Source organism: Haliotis rubra, unplaced genomic scaffold (assembly GCF_003918875.1).
Source record: "Haliotis rubra isolate DU_JTF1 unplaced genomic scaffold, ASM391887v1 Scf132, whole genome shotgun sequence".
Classification (NCBI taxonomy): Eukaryota; Metazoa; Mollusca; class Gastropoda; order Lepetellida; family Haliotidae; genus Haliotis; species Haliotis rubra.
The window spans coordinates 770,784-792,707 of NW_025765248.1; the positions used below are offsets into that span (position 1 = coordinate 770,784).

The window sequence follows — 21,924 nt, forward strand, 5'->3', positions numbered from 1 at the left end:
ATGGTTTATTACAGTCACGGAATGGTCACTATTGCACCGAAATGTTCAAATGAAAATACAACTCACCTGTTAACAAAGAGAGGCGTGAAGCATGTAAGAACTATATCGACGCTATCCATGTATACACAGCCAGCGAATAATGCTCTCTCCGAGGATGAAGTATACATGTATATAAGCTGACAATGACACGAATCTATTAAATAACACCAATCCCGGTACAAAGATCACGAATCCCTCCAGTAGGGGGCTTCAACAAGGAAGTGAACTCTTCTCCCAAGCCGCACTCTATAGTGTTTAGTGTTTTAAGTGTCTTAACACCGGAAAACGTTTCACGTGGGATGTTGTAATTTATAAAGGACATTTGACATGATGTTTTAATGAAATAACTCCGTAGACATAATTTCATTACAGAAACAAAACATTAACATGTGTTTAACGGTATTCAATTTATTCAACGTCTTTAACTATGAGTTCTTGTTCAGCAATTAGTCTGAGATGCAATGCGCTGTATATTAACATGGATACCCCACCAGACATTAAACTGACAACGAACCGACCAGTCCTTGTTTGTCCAATGAATGTCAAACAGGGTAGCATCTTGCAGGCTGGTATGTCGTGGCCAGGGGCGATCGAACCTCTGAGCAGATGCTGTATCCACTACACCACGGAAGCTACCGACCTAACAATGACGATTCTTAACATGGGCGTTTGTGGGTATGAACAAACAGACATTTTATTTCAATAATGTAGGCCATTGGCCAATAATACAAACAAAATGCGAATATAAGAAAGTACATACATGCTGAATATAGGGTGAGATTGAAAGTATGATATGATGGTAAGTGGATAATATATATAGAGGATATTTTGATAATGTTGTCAAATAACATGTATATTTCATCGCGTGAGATTGTGCAGCCACGAGTGAACATATCAACTTTGTCAGCCCACGAGATGAAATATACATGTTAAATAACATGTTATTCTATTGAAAATGCACCATTTTCGGCTTCACCCAAACAACAATGTTTATTCTATTTATCATATATACGCATGCCAATAATGGTTGATATGACGTCACACTAGAAACGACGTCATAGTTGAAGACTTCATTCGACCATTGTGGTTTTCGAAGCTGAGGTAAAGGGGAGCTCAAAATGATGGCTCTGGAAATAGACAAGTTTTATCAAATAACTATGACACACATACGCGTGGTATAATCTCTGCATAAAGAACAACCGTAAATGGATGAATAGAAGGAACACCCCATCCCCCTTCCAAAAAACCCACAACAACAAAACATTAGAAAACCCAACAAAACGAATAAAATAAATAAACTCCAACAAAGTAAATGTGAATGAACCCAAACCAAAAGAAACAACAATGAACAAATAAATAAAAATTCATATAAAGAGCTTGGTGGGAGGTAAATTAGAACCCTCTCATTTATCTGGGTATTAAATCTAGCAGCTATGTACTTCTTCCTCTTATCTGTAACCGTCATAGACAAGCCTTATTGATAACAACTTTTAACTTTTTAGTCATGTCTAAACTCACCTGTTAACAAAGAGAGGCGTGAAGCATGTAAGAACTATATCGACGCTATCCATGTATACACAGCCAGCGAATAATGCTCTCTCCGAGGATGAAGTATACATGTATATAAGCTGACAATGACACGAATCTATTAAATAACACCAATCCCGGTACAAAGATCACGAATCCCTCCAGTAGGGGGCTTCAACAAGGAAGTGAACTCTTCTCCCAAGCCGCACTCTATAGTGTTTAGTGTTTTAAGTGTCTTAACACCGGAAAACGTTTCACGTGGGATGTTGTAATTTATAAAGGACATTTGACATGATGTTTTAATGAAATAACTCCGTAGACATAATTTCATTACAGAAACAAAAACATTAACATGTGTTTAACGGTATTCAATTTATTCAACGTCTTTAACTATGAGTTCTTGTTCAGCAATTAGTCTGAGATGCAATGCGCAATATATTAACATGGATACCCCACCAGACATTAAACTGATAACGAACCGACCAGTCCTTGTTTGTCCAATGAATGTCAAACAGGGTAGCATCTTGCAGGCTGGTATGTCGTGGCCAGGGGCGATCGAACCTCTGAGCAGATGCTGTATCCACTACACCACGGAAGCTACCGACCTAACAATGACGATTCTTAACATAGGCGTTTGTGGGTATGAACAAACAGACATTTTATTTCAATAATGTAGGCCATTGGCCAATAATACAAACAAAATGCGAATATAAGAAAGTACATACATGCTGAATATAGGGTGAGATTGAAAGTATGATATGATGGTAAGTGGATAATATATATAGAGGATATTTTGATAATGTTGTCAAATAACATGTATATTTCATCGCGTGGTGCAGCCACGAGTGAACATATCAACTTTGTCAGCCCACGAGATGAAATATACATGTTATTTAACAACATTAACAAAATATTCTATTTATCATATATACGCATGCCAATAATGGTTGATATGACGTCACACTAGAAACGACGTCATAGTTGAAGACCATTTTATTTTTCATTCGACCATTGTATCTTTTCGAAGCTGAGGTGAAGGGAGCTCAAAATGATGGCTCGTTGGAAATAGACAAGTTTTATCAAATAACTCAAAATGACGGCTCTGAAAATGACAAGTTTTACATACGCGTGGTATAATCTCTGCATAAAGAACAACCGTAAATGGATGAATAGAAGGAACACCCCATCCCCCTTCCAAAAAACCCACAACAACAAAACATTAGAAAACCCAACAAAACGAATAAAATAAATAAACTCCAACAAAGTAAATGTGAATGAACCCAAACCAAAAGAAACAACAATGAACAAATAAATAAAAATTCATATAAAGAGCTTGGTGGGAGGTAAATTAGAACCCTCTCATTTATCTGGGTATTAAATCTAGCAGCTATGTACTTCTTCCTCTTATCTGTAACCGTCATAGACAAGCCTTATTGATAACAACTTTTAACTTTTAGTCATGTCTATATTATGCTTCCGACCCGTGAAGATCCGGGGTAGAATAGGTCTTCAGCAACCCATGCTTGCCACAAAAGGCGATTATGCTTGTCGTAAAAGGCGACTAACGGGATCGGATGGTCAGGCTCGCTGACTTGGTTGACACATGTCATCGGTTCCCAATTGCGCAGATCGATGCTCATGCTGTTGATCACTGGATTGTCTGGTCCAGACTCGACTATTTACAGACCGCCGCCATATAGCTGGAATATTGCTGAGTGCGGCGTAAAGCTAAACGCACTCACTATATTATGCTTCCCAACTTCTAAAGAACTCAAAGAAGTTATCTGTAATCTACTTATCGCAATACATAGTCAAGATCCAGCGTGGTCGCATCCGGAAGGTTGCACACAAGGATGTGTATATTGCGCTGTTGATAATTGAAACTCACAGTCCGGATTTCCGGATAGAAGAATGAGTGAGTGAGTATGGTTTTACGCCGCCTTTAGCAATATTCCAGCAATATCACGACAGGGAACATCAGAAATGGGCTGCACACATTGTACCCATGTGGGGAATCGAACCCGGGTCTTTGGCGGGACGAGCAAACGCTTTAACCACTAGGCTACCCCACCGCCCCCGGATGGACGAAGCATTTTAAAGGGTATTTATTTCGTTTGACGTTAATATCCTCTTTTATTCGATGTTTCCAGACATCTCCGGTTCGAATGAACGGGGTGCCACTGTAAAAGATTCTTTCAAAAAGCAACGGTCTTACATGGAATAAGATGCGCATCTGGCACTTCGACAGCTAAATACCATAACCATCTAATTACAAAACTATATAGTTCAATCGGGATTACACTTAGTCAAAAGACATTTGGAGCGTAATTTTGGATTTGGCCAATTTCGTTCGCTGTCGGTGCATTTTGAAAATTAAAGAAGACAGTAAATCAACTCGTTCTAACTTCACTCGTGGACATAGCTTTAATGTCGCAGCTTGATCTACCAGCTAATATTATTCTCGGGTTATAAGAAGGCTGTGTATGTTTGTTTTTCTCCTCTGAATCAGCTGTAAAAATGCGGTGAAAAAGCTGTCGCGATGTCCAGGGCGGCCTCGACCATGTCAACACACCTCGTTCTTGAAGTCCTTTCAAGACGCGCGCCTATGCATTGACTGTGAATCAGAGTTACCCCCCTTCTTCCACTGAACGTTTCCTTGTGTGGGTCAGGTACAGACAGTGAGTATTTGTTTACGCCACTTTTAGCAATATAACGGCGGGGTACACTAGAAATGGGCTTCTCACATTATACCCATGTGGGGAATCGAACCCGGGTCTTCAGTGTGACGAGCAGACGCTTTAAGGGACCGTTCATAAATTATAGTTGGAGGGTGATGATGATTTTTACGGAGTTTCAGGTACAATGTGAAAAATATATGTACAAAATAAGTGCCCCCTGCATGTCATGTACAAAAGCAATGACACACACACACACACACACACACATAATTTTTAAGCATACTTTTTAATATTCTATATTACAAAATTCCAAACTCGTTAACGCTATGTATGTTAAACATAGACCATAGATATACACACACGTCATATATATAAATGGAGTGGGGAAATGTATAATTGAGTGGTACGTGTGTATAGCTTTGAATGTCACCGAATTCTTAGGGTAAATTTCGGCCTGAAATCGGAACGCGTCGACCTCGGCACGGCAATTTAAGATGGCAGCCGCTGCTCCTTTACTTTATTCATCTATATGACGTGTCTGTAGATCTATGGTCTATGTTTAACCTACATAGCGATAACGGGTTCCTGTGTCCCTAGGGGCACTGATCCAGAGCAATTCCCCGGTTGTTGTTGTTCCCCCGCAACTACCCGGATGATATCCCAGAGTTCTTGAGTGGGTTGCGATCTCTGCTGCGCCACCTGCAAGTGCAAGCACAATTGGTAGTACACAGGTTACACAAAACCCATTGTTTTCCCATTGACTTTTATAGTAACGTTATATTTTTTTCTAAAATCACCCAGGCTGTCAACAGCCATTCCATGTACACATGGGTACAGTCTGGCCTTTAAACTACAATAAAAACACAAATTCCAGCTAACTTATCCTGCCTATTTTCCGAGCACAGGAAGCTGAACACATCAAATCATGGCGATAAAAATGACTGCATTAAATACTTAAAATTGTGGTCAGTTTTAATTACTGGATGGATGTGCTTTTAAACAACCAAAAAATCTTACACTATTTCATCCAATCACGGCTGTCACATGTCTCTATCTGGCCAGAAGTTTACAAGTGATTCTGATTTAGTGTAGTAGAACCTGTAAGGGCGTATCCTTACATTGATCAACAAAGATGAAATAGGGAAATGTAGTTATCCTGTTAACCCAGTAATATGTCCATCTTCATTATCATGGTAAAAATTGAAATCATTTTGAAGTTTAAACATGATAGCATTGACAGAAAACGAAGTCAATGTACGTCTTTATATTTTTGCCTTTTAATCCTAGCATAATTAATTCATTATTACATTTGTGTGCACTTTGGAACTTCATTGAGAAGTACACGATCTGGTTTAAGTGAATTCATAAAATGACTGTATTATCTAGATATTTTAGGTGAATCATGTTTGAAACACACACTTGTGCGACTTAGTGCGTGTTATCTGTCTCGCATCGAAAAACTTCACAGCGAAAATATTGAAGTGGAAAGATTTTGTTGAACGCTAAAAGAAATATGTTTTCAATCTAACCAAGTCTTCCCAGAACAACAAAGCCAATCTATATTCGAATCTGTGTATTTATCATTCTAGTGAACACACAAGTTGTTGTATTTCTAAAGATTTTGGTTGGGCGACTCGGTTAATGACTTTAAACTCTCTTTTTGACCTCTCAGTCAAACCACTGATTCGCAACACATGGCGACCATTACTGTAACATTCTCCCACAACTAATTACAGTAGATCTAAATCACATATGACGCACGACTAATTATTATAATCACAAATAATTACGACACTTCATTGCTGCATAAGAAATACAGCATTAGCTGTGTCCTAAAGTTAAAAACTGTACATACCTATTTACCAAAGAAAGCAAGATTTATGGCGGACTTCCGGTCGAGCTCGTTGACGGAGGCTTGGTGTTCCTTGAGTCTTGTGTTGAGAGGTTGCAGCGTTTTCCCTCAGCCATGAACTAGAACATCTAAAGGACATATCGGAACATAACCTCAAGAACAGGGACCACACCATCAAATGGGAAGCCACCAAAGTACTGTCCACCACCACCAACAACTGGCGTCAAAGGAAGCTTCAGGAAGTCATAGACATACGGAGACAACAGCCGGCAATCAACCGTGATCAAGGAATCTACTTACCATGTGCTTGGGACTCTTATCTAAATACCCATTCTTCATAAGCCAACAGCCCTCTGTTTGCATCAGGGCGGTGGGGTAGCCTAGTGGTTAAAGCGTACGCTCGTCACGCCGAAGACCCGAGTTCGATTCCCCACATGGGTACAATGCGTGAAGCCCATTTCTGGTGTCCCCGCCGTGATATTGCTGGAATATTGCTAAAAGCGGCGTAAAACCAAACTCACTCACTCACTCACTCTGTTTGCATCACCTATGTTTATCACCACATCAGCCCACTGGCCTCCCTTCCTTATGTTTGTATGACATCAATTACCATGTTGTTTTAGTGTATCACTGGCCTCATGTGTGTCTTACATTAGATTTCCTCAACATTGTTAAACATGATTTCTTTGCAGTACCTCAAAGTACGGATTCAAATAAATCAAACATGTGTCTTTTAAGATAATATGTCATTAGACATCACATTGTTACATAGCTCGATTAAATATCGAGTTAAAAACAGAAATAGGATCAAATTGGATCAGGCATTATACCATCCACGCATTACAAAATCCGAAAAAGCTTACAATGCAAGAATACTTTATTACAATCAGACTAGAACTAAAGGGGATACTTTCAAATAACGGCATCTGATGGGCACCCACCGTTCTTATTGTCTCATTGTTTCGGTTGAAGAAATTCTGCCAAGGTAGACAGCTATCCAGTTGATGATCGGAAAGAAGATCACAGGAAAATAAGTCACAGAAAAAAAGCCACTATTCTGGCTAGAAAAACAAGTCACAGGTGAAAAGGTGACAATAACCAATTTCATTACATTCAATGAGTTCCATCCAATAATAATTTGAAAACATTTGCAAGACCACTTTATTAACAAAACACGGTATACTTGCCGTAAACAGACAATCATCACACAAGCCCCCCCAGTAACTATTCTGTCAACAAAGCATAAGTAATATACAAAGTAATTGATTTAATCAAGAAACAATTAGATAGAGTTTTTTTTAACATTTTTACAACCCACTAATAAATATTATTGCATTGTGACATTTTTCCATGACTTTTTATCCGTGACATTTTTCCTTTGACCTTTCCTGTATCCGTCCAGTCTCTTGTGTCCGCCGACCCGTGAAGATCCGGGGTAGAATAGGTCTTCAGCAACCCATGTGCTTGCAATAAAAGGCGACTATGCTTGTCGTAAGAGGCGACTAACGGGATCGGGTGGTCAGTTTCGCTGACTTGGTTGACACATGTCATCGGTTCCCAATTGCGCAGATCGATGCTCATTCTGTTGATCACTGGATTGTCTGGTCCAGATTCGATTATTTACAGACCGCCGCCATATAGCTGGGATATTGCTGAGTGCGACGTAAAACTAAACTCACTCACTCACTCTTGTGTCCGTCACGGTCGAGGGAGCAGGTGGTGCCCTCTGGCAGTTGGGCCAGGCAATAAATATGTTGACGCGAAACATGAGTCGCTCTGGGTCAGTGCCCCTTTTTAACCATTAGGCTCCCCCCATCGCCCAGGTACAGCTGTTTCGGGTCATATATATTTGCCAACAGCACATTTCACTATTCTAGTGATCAAATATTAAACACGATATGGTTGCCAAACTGTTATTCGAGAGTTGGGAAATAAAAAGAACCTAATAATATATTATGAACCTTACCGGTTAATAGTTATGTTAATAATATTGACTTTTGTGTTTTGTATGCACCGGATATTGAAAAAATAAATATGTTTTAATTACACCTAGCCAATAACTTTAATGAAATATTCTGTGGTCTACGAGTTGCTCTCTGTTCAGTTGGAGGTAGTGACTGGCGTTGTGCGTTCTGGGATACACGGTAAGTCGTTGGTGGTGGACTTTAAGAGAATGAATTTCACAAAAAGATGCATTTATTTAAAATTATGCATAAATTTCAGTAAACTATTACAGGGCTCCAGATAATGTTTTTGGACGCGGGTGTACTTACACCTCATATTGCAAGTGGAGGTGTACTGAGAATTTTGAAGGAGTACTGACATGTTTTTGTGGGAGCGAGTTGGTGATGTGGTTTGTTATTTTTAATACTAAACAACTTTTCAGCTATGAAACTTTATATATGTAAGACTTACAAAGGTATTTATGTGCGTACATGATACGCTTGAAGTGTTATATTATGTCGTACTTCATTGTTTTTAGGCGTACATTACGCCTGTACGCCCCTTATCTGTTGCCCTGTATTAGACCATTTTAAATTAGTCAGTGACACTCAGTAAACATTTATTGGATTCAAAATACATATTTTTACCCAAACCTACGTCTAACTACGAAAACAGTATTGCATTGTTTAACAAAAACAATTTGTCATAGAACAATGACATACACAATAAAATCACTGACTAAAATATGGTTTTATTTCAGTCTGCATCAAAGATGGCTTCAGAGAGGCTGATGAACTGTCGCTTCAAGAGACCCAATGCCCACGTTAGGCTGATCTGTCTACCCTGGGGAGGTGGGGGATCAATCTTCTATGCCGGTTGGGGCAGATTAATGTCCGAAAATATAGAAGGTAATACCCTTGTTCTTCGCATGCATTTGTCTGTCAGCTGACCACCAACCAGTTAAGGATGAACAACTTCTTTATTCGTGATGCAACGTTTCGATACAGGTTCTTGTATCGTTGTCAAGCAAGTATAAGTTACGAAGTTGTTCATCCATAAGTTTCTCCTTATCTGATTCACCAACTTCTAATTATGCCACTCGAAGAAGTCACCAAGCAGTTGTTTTGATTTGTCAGGGTTTATCATGGATAGATAGTGAGTGAGGTTAGTTTTACGCCGCTTTTAGCAATATTCCAGCAAATATCACGTCGGGGACACCAGAAATGGGCTTCACACATTATACAAATGTGGGGTATCGAACCCGGGTCTTCGGCGTGATGAGCGAACGCTTTAACCACTAGGCTACCCCGCCGAATAGTTAGACAAGTTCAAGTAGGTAAACTGGGTTAAAGGTGGTCACCAGGCATTTGTTTAAAGCTGCACTCAATAGTTCATTTATTTGAATAAATAATCAAGTCTAGACCAGATAAACCAGTGATTCACGTCGTGGGCATTGGTCGCTGCAATTGGGACATGATGACATGAATCAACCAGGGAGGGCGATGGTGATCACCCAATGCTGTTGTTACTGAAGACCAGTTCAGACATGGATCTTCTCAGGTTCATGCTGGCTGTAGGAGGTGACCAACCAGATCCACTTGTCAGGTTTGGGGAGTTGGTTGATGGCAAGTCATCAGACCATGATGGTATGGATCATTGCTCATAAACTTAATCACTAGATTGTTTGGTCCAAAACTGATTCCATACAAACTGCCATCATGGAATAATCTTTGGTGAAGTGTTGAACAATATATACTCTCCCCAAAAGAAACGCATCATGAAAATAGCAATTTCATGTAGCAATGAATTAAAACGTGATTCATTTTACAAAAGGTTTTGCTCTGTTTATGAGTCCTATGGTGTTTATGTTTTGAAACATCACAACAAAAGCACCATTTCACGGCTCTGGGAGAGATATCGCCGGCAGAATGCGGTAGCAGATGCCCCTCGTAGAGGGCGACCTCGAGCGACCACTGCGGCGCAGGATCGCTACATCCGGGTACATCACCTGCGTCATCGAACAGCTACGGCGACCAGTACCGCTCGACAAATACTCGGATTGAGGAGGCTTTCTGCACAGACCGTCAGGAACAGGTTGAGAGAGGCTGGCGTACGTGCCAGAAGACCTTATTTTGGCCCTGTGCTTCGACTACAACATCGTCGACATCGAGTTCAATGGCGAACCAACTTTCAGGCCTGGAACCTACCGAATTGGCGTAGAATCTGGTTCAGTGATGAATCACGATTTCTATTGGAACGACGCGATGGAAGAATGCGGGTGTACAGACATCGTCGTGAACGTTTCGCCGACGCTTGCGTTCCCCAGGTGGACAGATTCGGCCGGGACAGTGTTATGATGTGGGGAGCGATCACCTGCCGTAGGAGAAGTGATTTGATGATCCAGGGCAACCTGACAGCTCAACGGTACTGTGACGAAATCCTACGCCCACAATGCCAGGCCCCACACAGCACGTCACGTCACACTAGAGACATCCTCCAGAACCACAACATCAATGTGCTCCCCTGGCCCTCAAGATCATCGGACTTAAACCCGATCGAACATCTGTGGGATGCCCTGGACAGACGGGTGCGACGCCGTAACCCAGAGCCCCAGACACTTCAGCAACTCGCACAGGCACTACAGGCAGAGTGGGCTGCGATCGGGCAGCACGAGATTCTGAGTCTTATTCGTTCAATGCGGAGGCGATGCCGTGCAGTTCTGGATGGCCACGGTGGTCACACGAGGTATTGACTTCAGCGCCACCACACGTCTCCATGTGACACTCAAACTGACTTTCCTCGAGTTGGTGCCAAAGACGGATAAGTCTGCATTCCCAGTGTGCAATTTCGCTATGTTTCATTGACTCATAAAGCCTACAAGATGTTTCAAAATAAACATAAAAATACAGTTGAAATTCCTATATGCGTTTCTTTTTTGGGAGAGTATATAATGTTATCTCTCATGGTGTTTACCATATATGATTATTATATATCACTATTATTTTAAAATAACCTTGAAATGAGAGTACAAACAAAATGTGATACATGCTTTTTTCTATACAAATTCTTATTTTTGTATTGATTACATCGTTTTATTTTGTTGGTTGCAGTGGTTGGCGTTACCCTCCCTGGTAGGGAGTCCCGAATTGATGAGAAATGCTGTGATGACCTTGAAAAAATAATCACAGACATAATGGATACTATAAAAAGCCGGTACATGGATAAGCCATTCATATTGTTTGGACACAGGTAAATATGTTACTGAATACAAGTGTGTGTGGAGACTCATAGTGCTGAAAGAAGTGAAGAAGAGCACCTGGTTGTCGCATCACTGTAGATAATCTGTCATGGTGGTGGGTCATGGTTATTGTGTTTGTTCTCTACCTTCTTTGAGTGGTATAGATATTTATTATGCATTTATTGATGAATTTTTATTTTCATTTAAAATATAATATTGATATTTCACTCAAGTGAAGTAACACTTTTTGTCCCATTGACCATTTTTTCCATGGTTTCAACACAAAGAGCAGTGACCCGGGTTCGATACCCCACATGGGTACAATGTGTGAAGCCCATTTCTGGTGTTCCCCCTGTGATATTGCTGGAATATTGCTAAAAGCGGCATAAAACAAAATTCACTCACTTACTTATGTTGGCGTCTAGTGCACAGATGGAATTTTACTCTAAATATCATTTCTTAACAGAAGTTAAATATATATATTACTCGGCGTCATTAATGAAGGGTCAAGCTATTGGTATCACTATTTCTTAAAAGTTGTAAAATCTTCGTTTTTGTTTGAAATATATACAACTGAATATTTTACAAACTTTCTTAACAGTATGGAAAAACACATCGGGCCGTTGAAATGTCATTATAACGTACGTTCTTTAACGTCCGATACGTTCTGTTACAAATAGTACATTATTTTATTCAAATTGTCAAAATGGAAATCCACCTGCCTCTTAATGTCAATGATCTGCACGTGTAAGCCGCTCTATCCATGGAGAGTGGAGGACAATACACATGCATTGACGCTTTTTCACTGTCGTTCACTGTTCAGGTACCTGTTTGAAATCGCAGCTTAAAATGAGACGTTTTTAACACTTGCTGAAAGAGGTCAGGCTATAGGCCTTTTGGAATCTGGTCAAACTTTAAAAGGGAATACTAACGAAAAACAAACTTTTCATAGGGGTAAAGGAATTATATACGTCACCATCCGTGATCAAAATTGAAAGAAAGTTTGTGAAAACTCAAAAATACACACACAAAAACCGTACTCGTATTTCCGCCTATATCGGAAACACAGTTAATGAGGAGAGGGGGCATCACGTGACATGACGTCATATGTGCCTGTTGCTGATGGCTTTCTCTTTGATTATACCTCACAACTTAAAAGTGTCCATGGATTCTGAAGCAATAAAATATGTTTCTGGCGTCATTTCTGACATGAATGTTAGACCGTATCAGTACGTTCCGAATTTACATCTTGCAAGACAAACTTCTTCTTCTTCTGAAAGACGAAGAAGAATCAAGCGAAACGGAGGTACCGCTTGATGTCAAAATAAAAGACCATATAATTTATCAGGAATAGTATTTGTCAGCAAAATGTGATACAGTTCCAACCAGCACACCCACCCCTATAAATATATGACCAGTCCCTAAGAAAATATTTCTTTGAAATATGATTGCAGTTCCTTTTGTGTCAAATGTGTGACTGCAGGGAGTCTGGGATTTATAAAAAAATTATTATGCTTCAGACAGGGGAAAATAGAAAGTGTCTGCTTAAAAAATTACACTGTTTCAAGGAATCATTTTGTTGAAAAAAATTGGGATCCTAGGTTTCATTAATAACGTACCAAGTCTCCATACAAGACCCCAGCATGGTCGAGCAGAAATAATATAAACAAAGCAGATAAGTTATTCCAAAATTGGTGAATTATGAAATGTTAGTGAGGACAATGTATATTTCCTTAGTGTATGCTTACGGAAATAGTTATGGTACTCGGTCATAGCCTTAGAATGACATCTTGTCAGCCAATGAGAATACAGAACAACTTTCACGGCACACACTACTGGCAAATAGCGAGTCTGACGCCGACGTGCTTAATTGGACCAAATGGAAAACAATGAATGTAACAAGTACTTCCTGATTTGCCGTTGTATGCACCAATTGTTCGGATCGACTGAGTATTTACGGCTCCAAACAGGAACGAACGTTATAGTAAAAGTTCATGTGAAATATGTTACTGATTTTGATAACATATATTTAATCACAATCGGACTTGATTTAATCAATGTTAAAAAATACCACTGACGGTAAGTTGTACCATGGCATGATGTAGTATAAATGAATCTTGCGCATACTGCTTCCTTCTTCAGCCTGGCTTTTGGATTTTCATACCCCATGTGTGCATGCATGTCTCTTTCACATGCACCCGACTCGAAATGATCGGAACATTTCTCCTGCCTAAATCTGTATTTTCACTTGGAAAACGGAGGAAATGGCGGCGCTTTCCATTGTTAATGATGCCGTACATCCCCAGGCCACGGAATACACCATCGTACCATTTACAAAAACGACAGAAGCAACACGATTTGTATTACTGTAGCGTTTGGTCTTTGGCAATATGGCGGACTCTAGTCACATATGACGTCACGAGCGGAAAGGTCACATGACTTCCGGCTGAATATGCATAATGGCCGAAGCTCAGATGACAGAAACTGTTTTTGCGATTGAAACATAAATAAACATATTTTTAATTAAAAATGGGGTACATGTTTCTGGTGACTTTATCTAGGACTTTCACCAAGCAAATTATTGCTATTTCTAGTATCCTCCTTTAATGTGAGTCAGGGCTATTGGTAGACTGTGCAGAGATTTCAAGCCAATGACTCCATTGAATATGCATTTCATTGAATATCGGTTATGGTTTGGGCAGGGATAACTCCTACCGGACGTACTCCACTGCACGTGGTCGACGGTAATCTTACCGGACAGCGTTATCGGGACGAGATTCTGGCTCCTATAGCAGTACCATTCCTGCAAGCTATGCATGGCTTTTATGGCCGACCCTCTTTCCTGCAAGACGACAACGCAAGGCCTCATATGGCTAGAATTGTCACGGAGTTCCTTAGGCAGCAGGTTGAGGAGCGGATGGAGTGTCCAGCATGCTCACCAGACCTCGACCCAGTTGAGCATGCCTGGGATGAACTCGGTCGACGTGTGTACACACGTCACCCAGCGCCAATGGATCTCCCAGGACTCCGCAGAGCTCTAGTAGAGGAATGGATTCCGCAAGCTTTCTGTATGAACGTGATAAGTAGCGTGAGAACAAGGTGCACCTGTATCTTGGACGTACGGGGAGGGAACACAATATATTGAATGACCGAGTACTTCATGTTTGTCATTTTCATTTTGGGGGTTGGTCTATACAACTGATGTTTGCTAGTGCTGTTTGAACTTTTTTGTCTGTATGTCACGATGTGTCACGTTGTCAACACAGTAAACATGATGATGACACTCTTAAGCGGCGTTCACACGGCAAACTAAAGTCTGACAACACATGTTGTTAAAAGTATGAAAGTTGTCAAACTCGCGTTTTCACACGTCAAACACATGTTATCAAACTTGCGTGTCATTTCAGCTCTATCGGTGCGGTCATGTGACAATTTCGTTGACTGCGATTGGTTGTATCTGAACAATACGAGTTTGATAACACTTCACACGTCAAACTCGAGTTTGACAACACCGAAAGTTTGATGGAAAATTTGATGAGAAACAGTTTGACAACTCTGAAATTGGTGTTGGTGGCGAGTTGTTGGAATGTTCACACTCTTAAACTCGAGGTTGACAACATGTGTTGTTAAACTTTAGTTTGCCGCGTGAAGGCCGCTTTAGTTCTATTATTTCAGAGAAACCTTTCTTTACGTGTGTTATATAATATTTGAGCATTTATTAATGGCGCCTGGTATATATAAACCTATTGAGGACAATTGAAGATGCTGTTGGGTCAAGAGAAGCCGTATTTTACACAAATCTTTGCCACTGAACATTTCACATCATAGAATGTAGTTAAAATCGGTTAAAATCTCATAATTGATGATTGGTTCATTACAACTGATCAATCATCGAAAATAATTGGTTAGCGTCATTTATCAAATTTCCCTGTTATGGTTGTTAAAGAAAAACAACAACAAAAAATAGGACAAAATATGTACACAAAAACTAATTTTTTTTTTCAAATTGCACAAAATGCATTTGTAGATGTTGACTAGTAGGTTAGGGACATAAATTTCCTGGAGTCTTTAGGATACGTTCAATCATGATTTGGAACGAGCTTGTAGTGCTAAAGAAATGTAAATTTAATGAAAGACAAAACCAACCTTGTGAAAAATATTGTTAATGCCAAGAAATATTCCAAAATTGTTGGTGTTCAATTATGAGAAAACATGATCAATTGCTTGGTCGTTTAGTCACTGCGACCAATCACTATTTCAATTAATCGGACCACCACTAATAGAACTTCCTGTGATTTCATGGCAGCATGGGCAGCCTGTTGGCATATGAGCTGGCATGTCGACTAAAATCCCAGACCGGACAGGAACCAATGAAGATGTACCTGTCTGGAATATCAGCACCACATGTAAGATTTATCATGTTTACACACGCAGGGAAAGGTCTCAATGTTTGAACTGGTTCACAGAAACCCATGCCTGTTGTAAGAAGCGACCCACGGTTTCAGGCTGCCAGATTACCTAACTTGCTTTATGTATGACATCACGTCCCCCTTCAAAGATTGATGCTCATGATGTCAATCTCTGGATTGTCTGGTCAGCCTAGATTATTCAAAGACCTGGGACTCCTTTCACGAAGCAACCTTTACTAAGGTTAACCTTAACTCCCATTCTTTAACACTGCACCAAGGTTACCTTAGTGACTTACGATCACCGTAGCGCTTCGTGAAAGGAGGCTCAGCCTCATATAGCTGGAATAGTGCTGAATGCAGCTTTAAACAACAAATAAAAACCAGGATAAAATGCAGTGAGGCCATAAATAGAAATATTATTGTTTCTCATTACCGCCCGACTAAAAAAATCAACCCGACCCTGAGAAAATGCAACTTTTTTTACACCTCTAAGTTTTGATTTTCTATCGGTGAAAGGTAAATCTCCCTCAGACATCAAGGGGTTTGGGACATAAAATAAAATGCAAAAATAAACTCTACCTGCCCAACCCATTTGTTTGTTTTGAAAAAGCGACGAGAAACAAAAATATTCTGTTAGGTGACCTAACAAATACTAGGTAAATCCATTCAAGGATCTTGAATGTTAACAATATACCACTGACTGACTGACTGAGTTTGGTTTTACGCCGCTTTTAGCAATATTCCAGTAACATCACGGCGGGGGACACTGAAATGGGCTTCACACATTGTACCCATGTGGGATTCGAACCCGGGTCTTGGGTGTGACGAGCCAACGCTTTAACCACTGGGCTACCCCACCGCCCTTATTATACCACTGGTATAGATTTATGAATTAATGTGGTGGTGGAGTAGCCATGTAGTTGAAGTGTTTGCTTGGGGTTGATTCCCCACTTGGGTAGCCCATTTCTAGTTCCCCTTATACAATAGCTAGAAACCACCTACTCAGTCACTCACTCACTCACTCACGTTGAAGGGAAGTGGTAGCTCACGCTGTCTTACATATGCATGTAATTCAAGGAAAAGTGGTAAAGCCACCCACTCACTCACTCACCAAATACCCACTCACTCACTCACTCACTCACCGAATACTCAACCACTCACTCATCCAAACACCCACCCACTCACTCACTCACCCACTCACTCACTCTTTTACATTTATGTGATAAATCATGCTGTCTTACATATGCATGTAATTCCAGGAAAAGTGGTAAAGCCACCCACCCACTCACTCACTCACCAAATACCCACTCACTCACTCACTCAACCACTCACTCACTCACCCAAACACCCACCCACTCACTCACTCTTTTACAGTTATGTGATAAATCATGTTGTCTTAAAGATGTGCATTTTTTAAAGTTGTATTCTTCCCGACAGTCTCCCACGAGGCAGAGGTTAAACATTGACCATAACGCAACGGACCAACAGTTCATCGAGGCGCTGGGTAGCTTAGGTCAGTATTCCCTTAAAACAGAATCAAACAATGTGTTAGGATGCTATATGGTAAGCAATATTGGTAAGATTGTAAGCCCAGAAACCATATTGCTGGAATATTGCTAAAAGCGGCGTAAAACTAAACTCAGTCAGTCAGTCAGTCTTACTGGAGTAAAATTTAATTTGTAAGAGTTACCCCCCTTACCACTTACAGCTGGTTTGGTTAAAGTGTTTTACATTGCTAAAGATACTTGCAGCATCAAGTTATAAACATTGTTCTGTTGTGCTGGGTAAACTGTGCTTTGCTGGTACAATGTTTCCTTGTTATGTAAATGTTGTGTGTACTTTCATCAGGTGGAACACCCAAGGAAGTGCTGGAGAATGAAGAAATCATGAAGTTAATTTTACCAACTTTACGGTCAGATAATACAATGTTAGACAAATTTCAGTAAGTGTTGACATTCATACACTGACAAGATAATTATTTCATGATGCTTTTTATCCCCCCGGCATGTAATGCGGGGGGATAGAGTCGACACCTCGTCCGTCCGTCCGTAATCATTATGTTTCCGGAGCATAACTTAAAAACCGTTCAATATTTTTCTGCAAAACTTGGTAGATAATATCAAACAGCACCTAAAGTGGTGCCTTTTGCTATTTACAGACTTTTGTGATTTATTATTTTCTCGGTTTCCATGGAAACGATTCGGACTTTGTCTCAAAAGGGAGGAGTGGACTTGGTTTGCGGAGCACAACTCGGAAACCTCTTAATATCTTTCAGCAAAACTTGGCAGATATGTGTGGCAGATACCAAACTGGGGCCTTTTGCTATTTGCAGATTTTTGGCCTTTTTAATTTTTTCGGTTTCCATGGAAACGATTCGGACTTAGTCTTAAAAGGGAGAGGTGGCCTTCGTTTCCGGAGCACAACTCGAAAGCCAATCAATATTTTTCAGCAAAAATTGGTAGTTATATCAAACAGAACCTAAAGAGGTGCCATTTGCTATTTACAGATTTTTGTAATTTGTTTTTCTTGGTTTCCATGGAAATGAGTTGAACTTAATCTCCAAAGGTAGGGGTGACCTTTGTTTCCGAAGCACAACTTGAAAACCGATCAATATCTTTCTTCAAGACTTGGTAGATATATCAAACATAAGCTAAAGTGGTGCCTTTTGCTATTTGAAGATTTTTGGCCTTTTTATTTTTCCCGGTTCCATGGAAACGATTCAGACTTAGTCTTAAAAGGGAGGGTGGCCTTCGTTTCCGGAACACAACTCGAAAGCCAATCAATATTTTTCAGCAAAATTGGTAGTTATATCAAACAGAACCTAAAGAGGTGCCATTTGCTATTTACAGATTTTTGTAAGCATGAACTTAAAGTCTTCAAGAAGGTAAAGTGGTGCCTTTTGCCATTTGAAGATTCCCGTTTCATGGAACGATTCAGACAGTCTTAAAAGGGTGGCCTTCGTTTGGCCAATCAATATTTTTCAGCAAAAATTTTATATCAAACAGAACCTAAAGAGGTGCCATTTGCTATTTACAGACAGAACATGGAAAAGTTGAACTTTAATCTCTAAAACCTTTGTTTGGTGCCTTTTGCTATTTCAAACAAGATTTATGGCATTTTTATTTTTCTCGGGTTCCATGGAAACGATTTGGACGTAGTCTCAAAAGGGAGGGGTGGGTTTCGTTTCCGGAACATAACTGAATAACCGATGCATATATTTCTTCAAGACTTGGTAGATATATCAAACATAACCTAAAGTGGTGCCTTTTGCTATTTACAGAATTTTGGCATTTTTATTTTTCTTGGTTTCCATGGAAACGTTTTGAACTTAGTCTTAAAAGGGAGGGGTGGGTTTCGTTTCCGGATCACAACTCAAAAATCGTTCAATATGTTTCTACAAGACTTGCCAGATATATCAAACAGATCTTGAAGTATTGCTTTTTGCTGTTTGCAGATTTTTGGCATTTTATTTTTCCTGATTTCCATGAAAACGATTTGGACTTAGTCCTAAAAAAATCAAGTTGGACTTTAGGTAACTGTCAGTTGATTTGTTTTTTCAAATTTATGGGGGCCGGGAGGATTTGTCATCTTCTGATGACTTTAGTTTGTTAAAAATATAATACAGATAATATATTGTACATGTACTCGTAAGATTGGCCTTGTGGTTAATGCCTTCGCTCATCACTTCAAAGACTGGTTCGATTCCCGACATGGGTACAATGTGTGAAGCCCATTTCTAGTGGTCCCCCACTGATATTGATAGAATATTGCTAAAAGCTTTCTCATTAACTTATTATATATCATAAGATACAATATAAATGCCTGTTAGAGATGTGTTCAATAAGAGGTTATATGCTAACCAAGACAAAGACTGACCACTAGGCTTTAAAAACATTCTGTATTTGACCGATACTGTTCAGTGGGATACATGTATATACAATTAACTCCATCTGATGAATTGTTCCGTGAGAGAAAGACAATATACACCTACAAGCGAATTGTTCAGGCGAGATGAGGTGAAATGGGGTTTAACGTCGCACTGAAGAATATTTCGCTCATATGACTACGTGCATGCGTGTGTATGTGTATGTGCGGCTGCTTGTACTAGCCCAGGCTGAAGCTGGTTTTATAGTGCTAGCCCACTGAGATATCATGCCGCAGTGAAGCATGAATAACCCACTCAGACACATTATACTGACTCAGAGCCGACCAGTCCTTGTTGTACTCATTAATGCCGAGCAACCATTGACCAACAAGTACCATTTTAACGTCTTTTGGTATGGCGCGGTCGGGGATCGAACCCGCGACCTTCCGCTCTCCGGGCGGGCGCTCTAACCACTACATCACGGAGGCGGTCCGTAAATTGTTTCATTTAGATAATGAGATAAAGATGGTACCCCCGTACAGATTAATTGTTCAGGAGAGAAGCTCAATTTACTCCTACTAATGAAATTGTTAGTAAGATGATGATTTTTATGGAGAAGCATGTACAATGTGAATGACCCCCCTAAACTTTATGTACAAAGTAAGTGACCCCCTTGCATGTCATGTACAAAATTAATGACCCCCACCCCACGCCTCCTCCCCATAATATTTAAGCATAATGTTTAAATATTTTTATGTACAAAACTGCTGATCCCCCTAGTACACATGTACAAAATTGCTGACTCTCACTACCTCCGCAGAACAAAATGGGTGACTCCACCCTTAAAATCATCATAAAAAACACCCCAACCCCAAAAAAAAGCCATGAATTATGAACGGTCCCTAACAAAAATATATACCTTCAAATGTAAATTCTCATAACTAATTGAGACGGACCAATACACACCTCCCAATGAATTGTTCAGTGTGATAAGGATGTTAGACGTCAACAGATAAACTGTGAACTATTTTCCAGCTTCACCCCCAGCGATGGCCCACCACCTTTTACCTGTCCCATTTCATTCTTTGATGGGAAAGACGATGCCAAACACGACACAGAAGGCAAGCATTATATCTTGTTTTTAAATTGGTTTTACATTATATGCTGTTCATGTTGTGTCTGATACTAGATTGGCTACTGTCAGTAAGTTGTACACAGGGTATAATCTGATTGTGTGTCATGAGAGAACACAATTTACACATACCTGGAAACTGTCAAGAGTGACAGGTTTTTCGTATTTTAATCAAGGTCTTCAATGGTCTTCAGTGGGTAGGGCGGGGAAGGGGGGGGGGGGGGAGGCACGGTTGCCTAAGACCACATTGTTGATGTGCAGATTGTGTCCCTTTGTTGTATCGGGAACATGTGGTCGTTTCTGGGCGCCATATTCTGGTCACTCATTTTGGACAGTGTGGCAGCCAAGTGGTACAAGCCTTCACACTCGGGTTCGTTGACCAGTCGGATACAATGTGTGAAGCCCCTAACTGGTGTTGCCTACCATGATTGTGCTGGAATATTGCAAAGAGCGGCGTAAAACCATATGTACTAGCGAACTGACTTTCAATTAAAATTACGGAAATAATTCGCCCTAATACAAATATATTTTATTACAGCTTGGAGACGTTTGACCACTGGACTATTCACGCTGACCATGATGCCCGGTGGCCATTTTTATCTCCACGATCCAAGCAATATGCGCAATATTATCAATCACATCAACAGGGATTTTGCATGAGGAAACAGCGCGACAAGAGTTATCTCCCTTACACCGCCAAACCGGACGTCGAGGTGACTTCAGAAAGAAGTGAGCCACCAAGCCACCGCTATAAAGTGTCAGAATGAATTAACTGGCAAGAAGCAGATAAAGGATGTATTCATTACTTAACCGAGAGAGATACTAAACCCTATTAACCATTATATGAGCAAACAGTGTTTTTCCATGGTGTTTTCAATCACGAAACTGTGCAGCCAATAATTGTTGTAACACTAAATATAATTTACAAGTGATCAAATCAACAATAACCGACGTTTGTTCCGCACATATTTACAACGTTAAAGCAGTCGTGGCGTAGCGTTGCCATGGGAATACTGACGGCCCAACATGCCAGCACAGATCACTGTTCAGCATCAAACGACACAGCGTCATTTATTTTATCACTTCTTTAATAAAGTTACTCTGAGGAACGGTTTATTTATTGGTTTGGCATTTACTGGTGTCGTTATGACGGAATGCTGATAAGATGTAATGCCTTGAAATGTGTGATATTGACATTAAAGTCATTTATGGCAACCGCAAGGGGTTTATTTCATTTCCA

General features: G+C 40.2%; 1 protein-coding gene across 4 annotated transcripts; it reads left to right on the plus strand.

Annotated features, from left to right (window-relative positions):
• Positions 1–4,197: 4,197 nt before the first annotated feature.
• LOC124267554 (S-acyl fatty acid synthase thioesterase, medium chain-like) lies at positions 4,198–21,901 on the plus strand. 4 transcript variants are annotated; one of them, XM_046702496.1, is made up of 9 exons: positions 6,643–6,690; positions 8,201–8,240; positions 8,801–8,948; positions 11,151–11,289; positions 15,585–15,684; positions 17,125–17,200; positions 17,536–17,629; positions 20,588–20,673; positions 21,223–21,901. In XM_046702496.1, exons 3-9 carry the CDS (start codon positions 8,813–8,815, stop codon positions 21,342–21,344), a joined length of 753 nt encoding a protein of 250 aa, XP_046558452.1. In that variant the 5' UTR covers positions 6,643–6,690; positions 8,201–8,240; positions 8,801–8,812; the 3' UTR covers positions 21,345–21,901. The 4 variants fall into 4 exon arrangements, with proteins under 4 accessions (XP_046558453.1, XP_046558450.1, XP_046558452.1 ...); XM_046702497.1 differs by lacking the exons at positions 6,643–6,690; positions 8,201–8,240 and adding an exon at positions 4,198–4,244; XM_046702494.1 differs by lacking the exon at positions 8,201–8,240 and having other exon boundaries at positions 6,631–6,690.
• Positions 21,902–21,924: the final 23 nt, after the last annotated feature.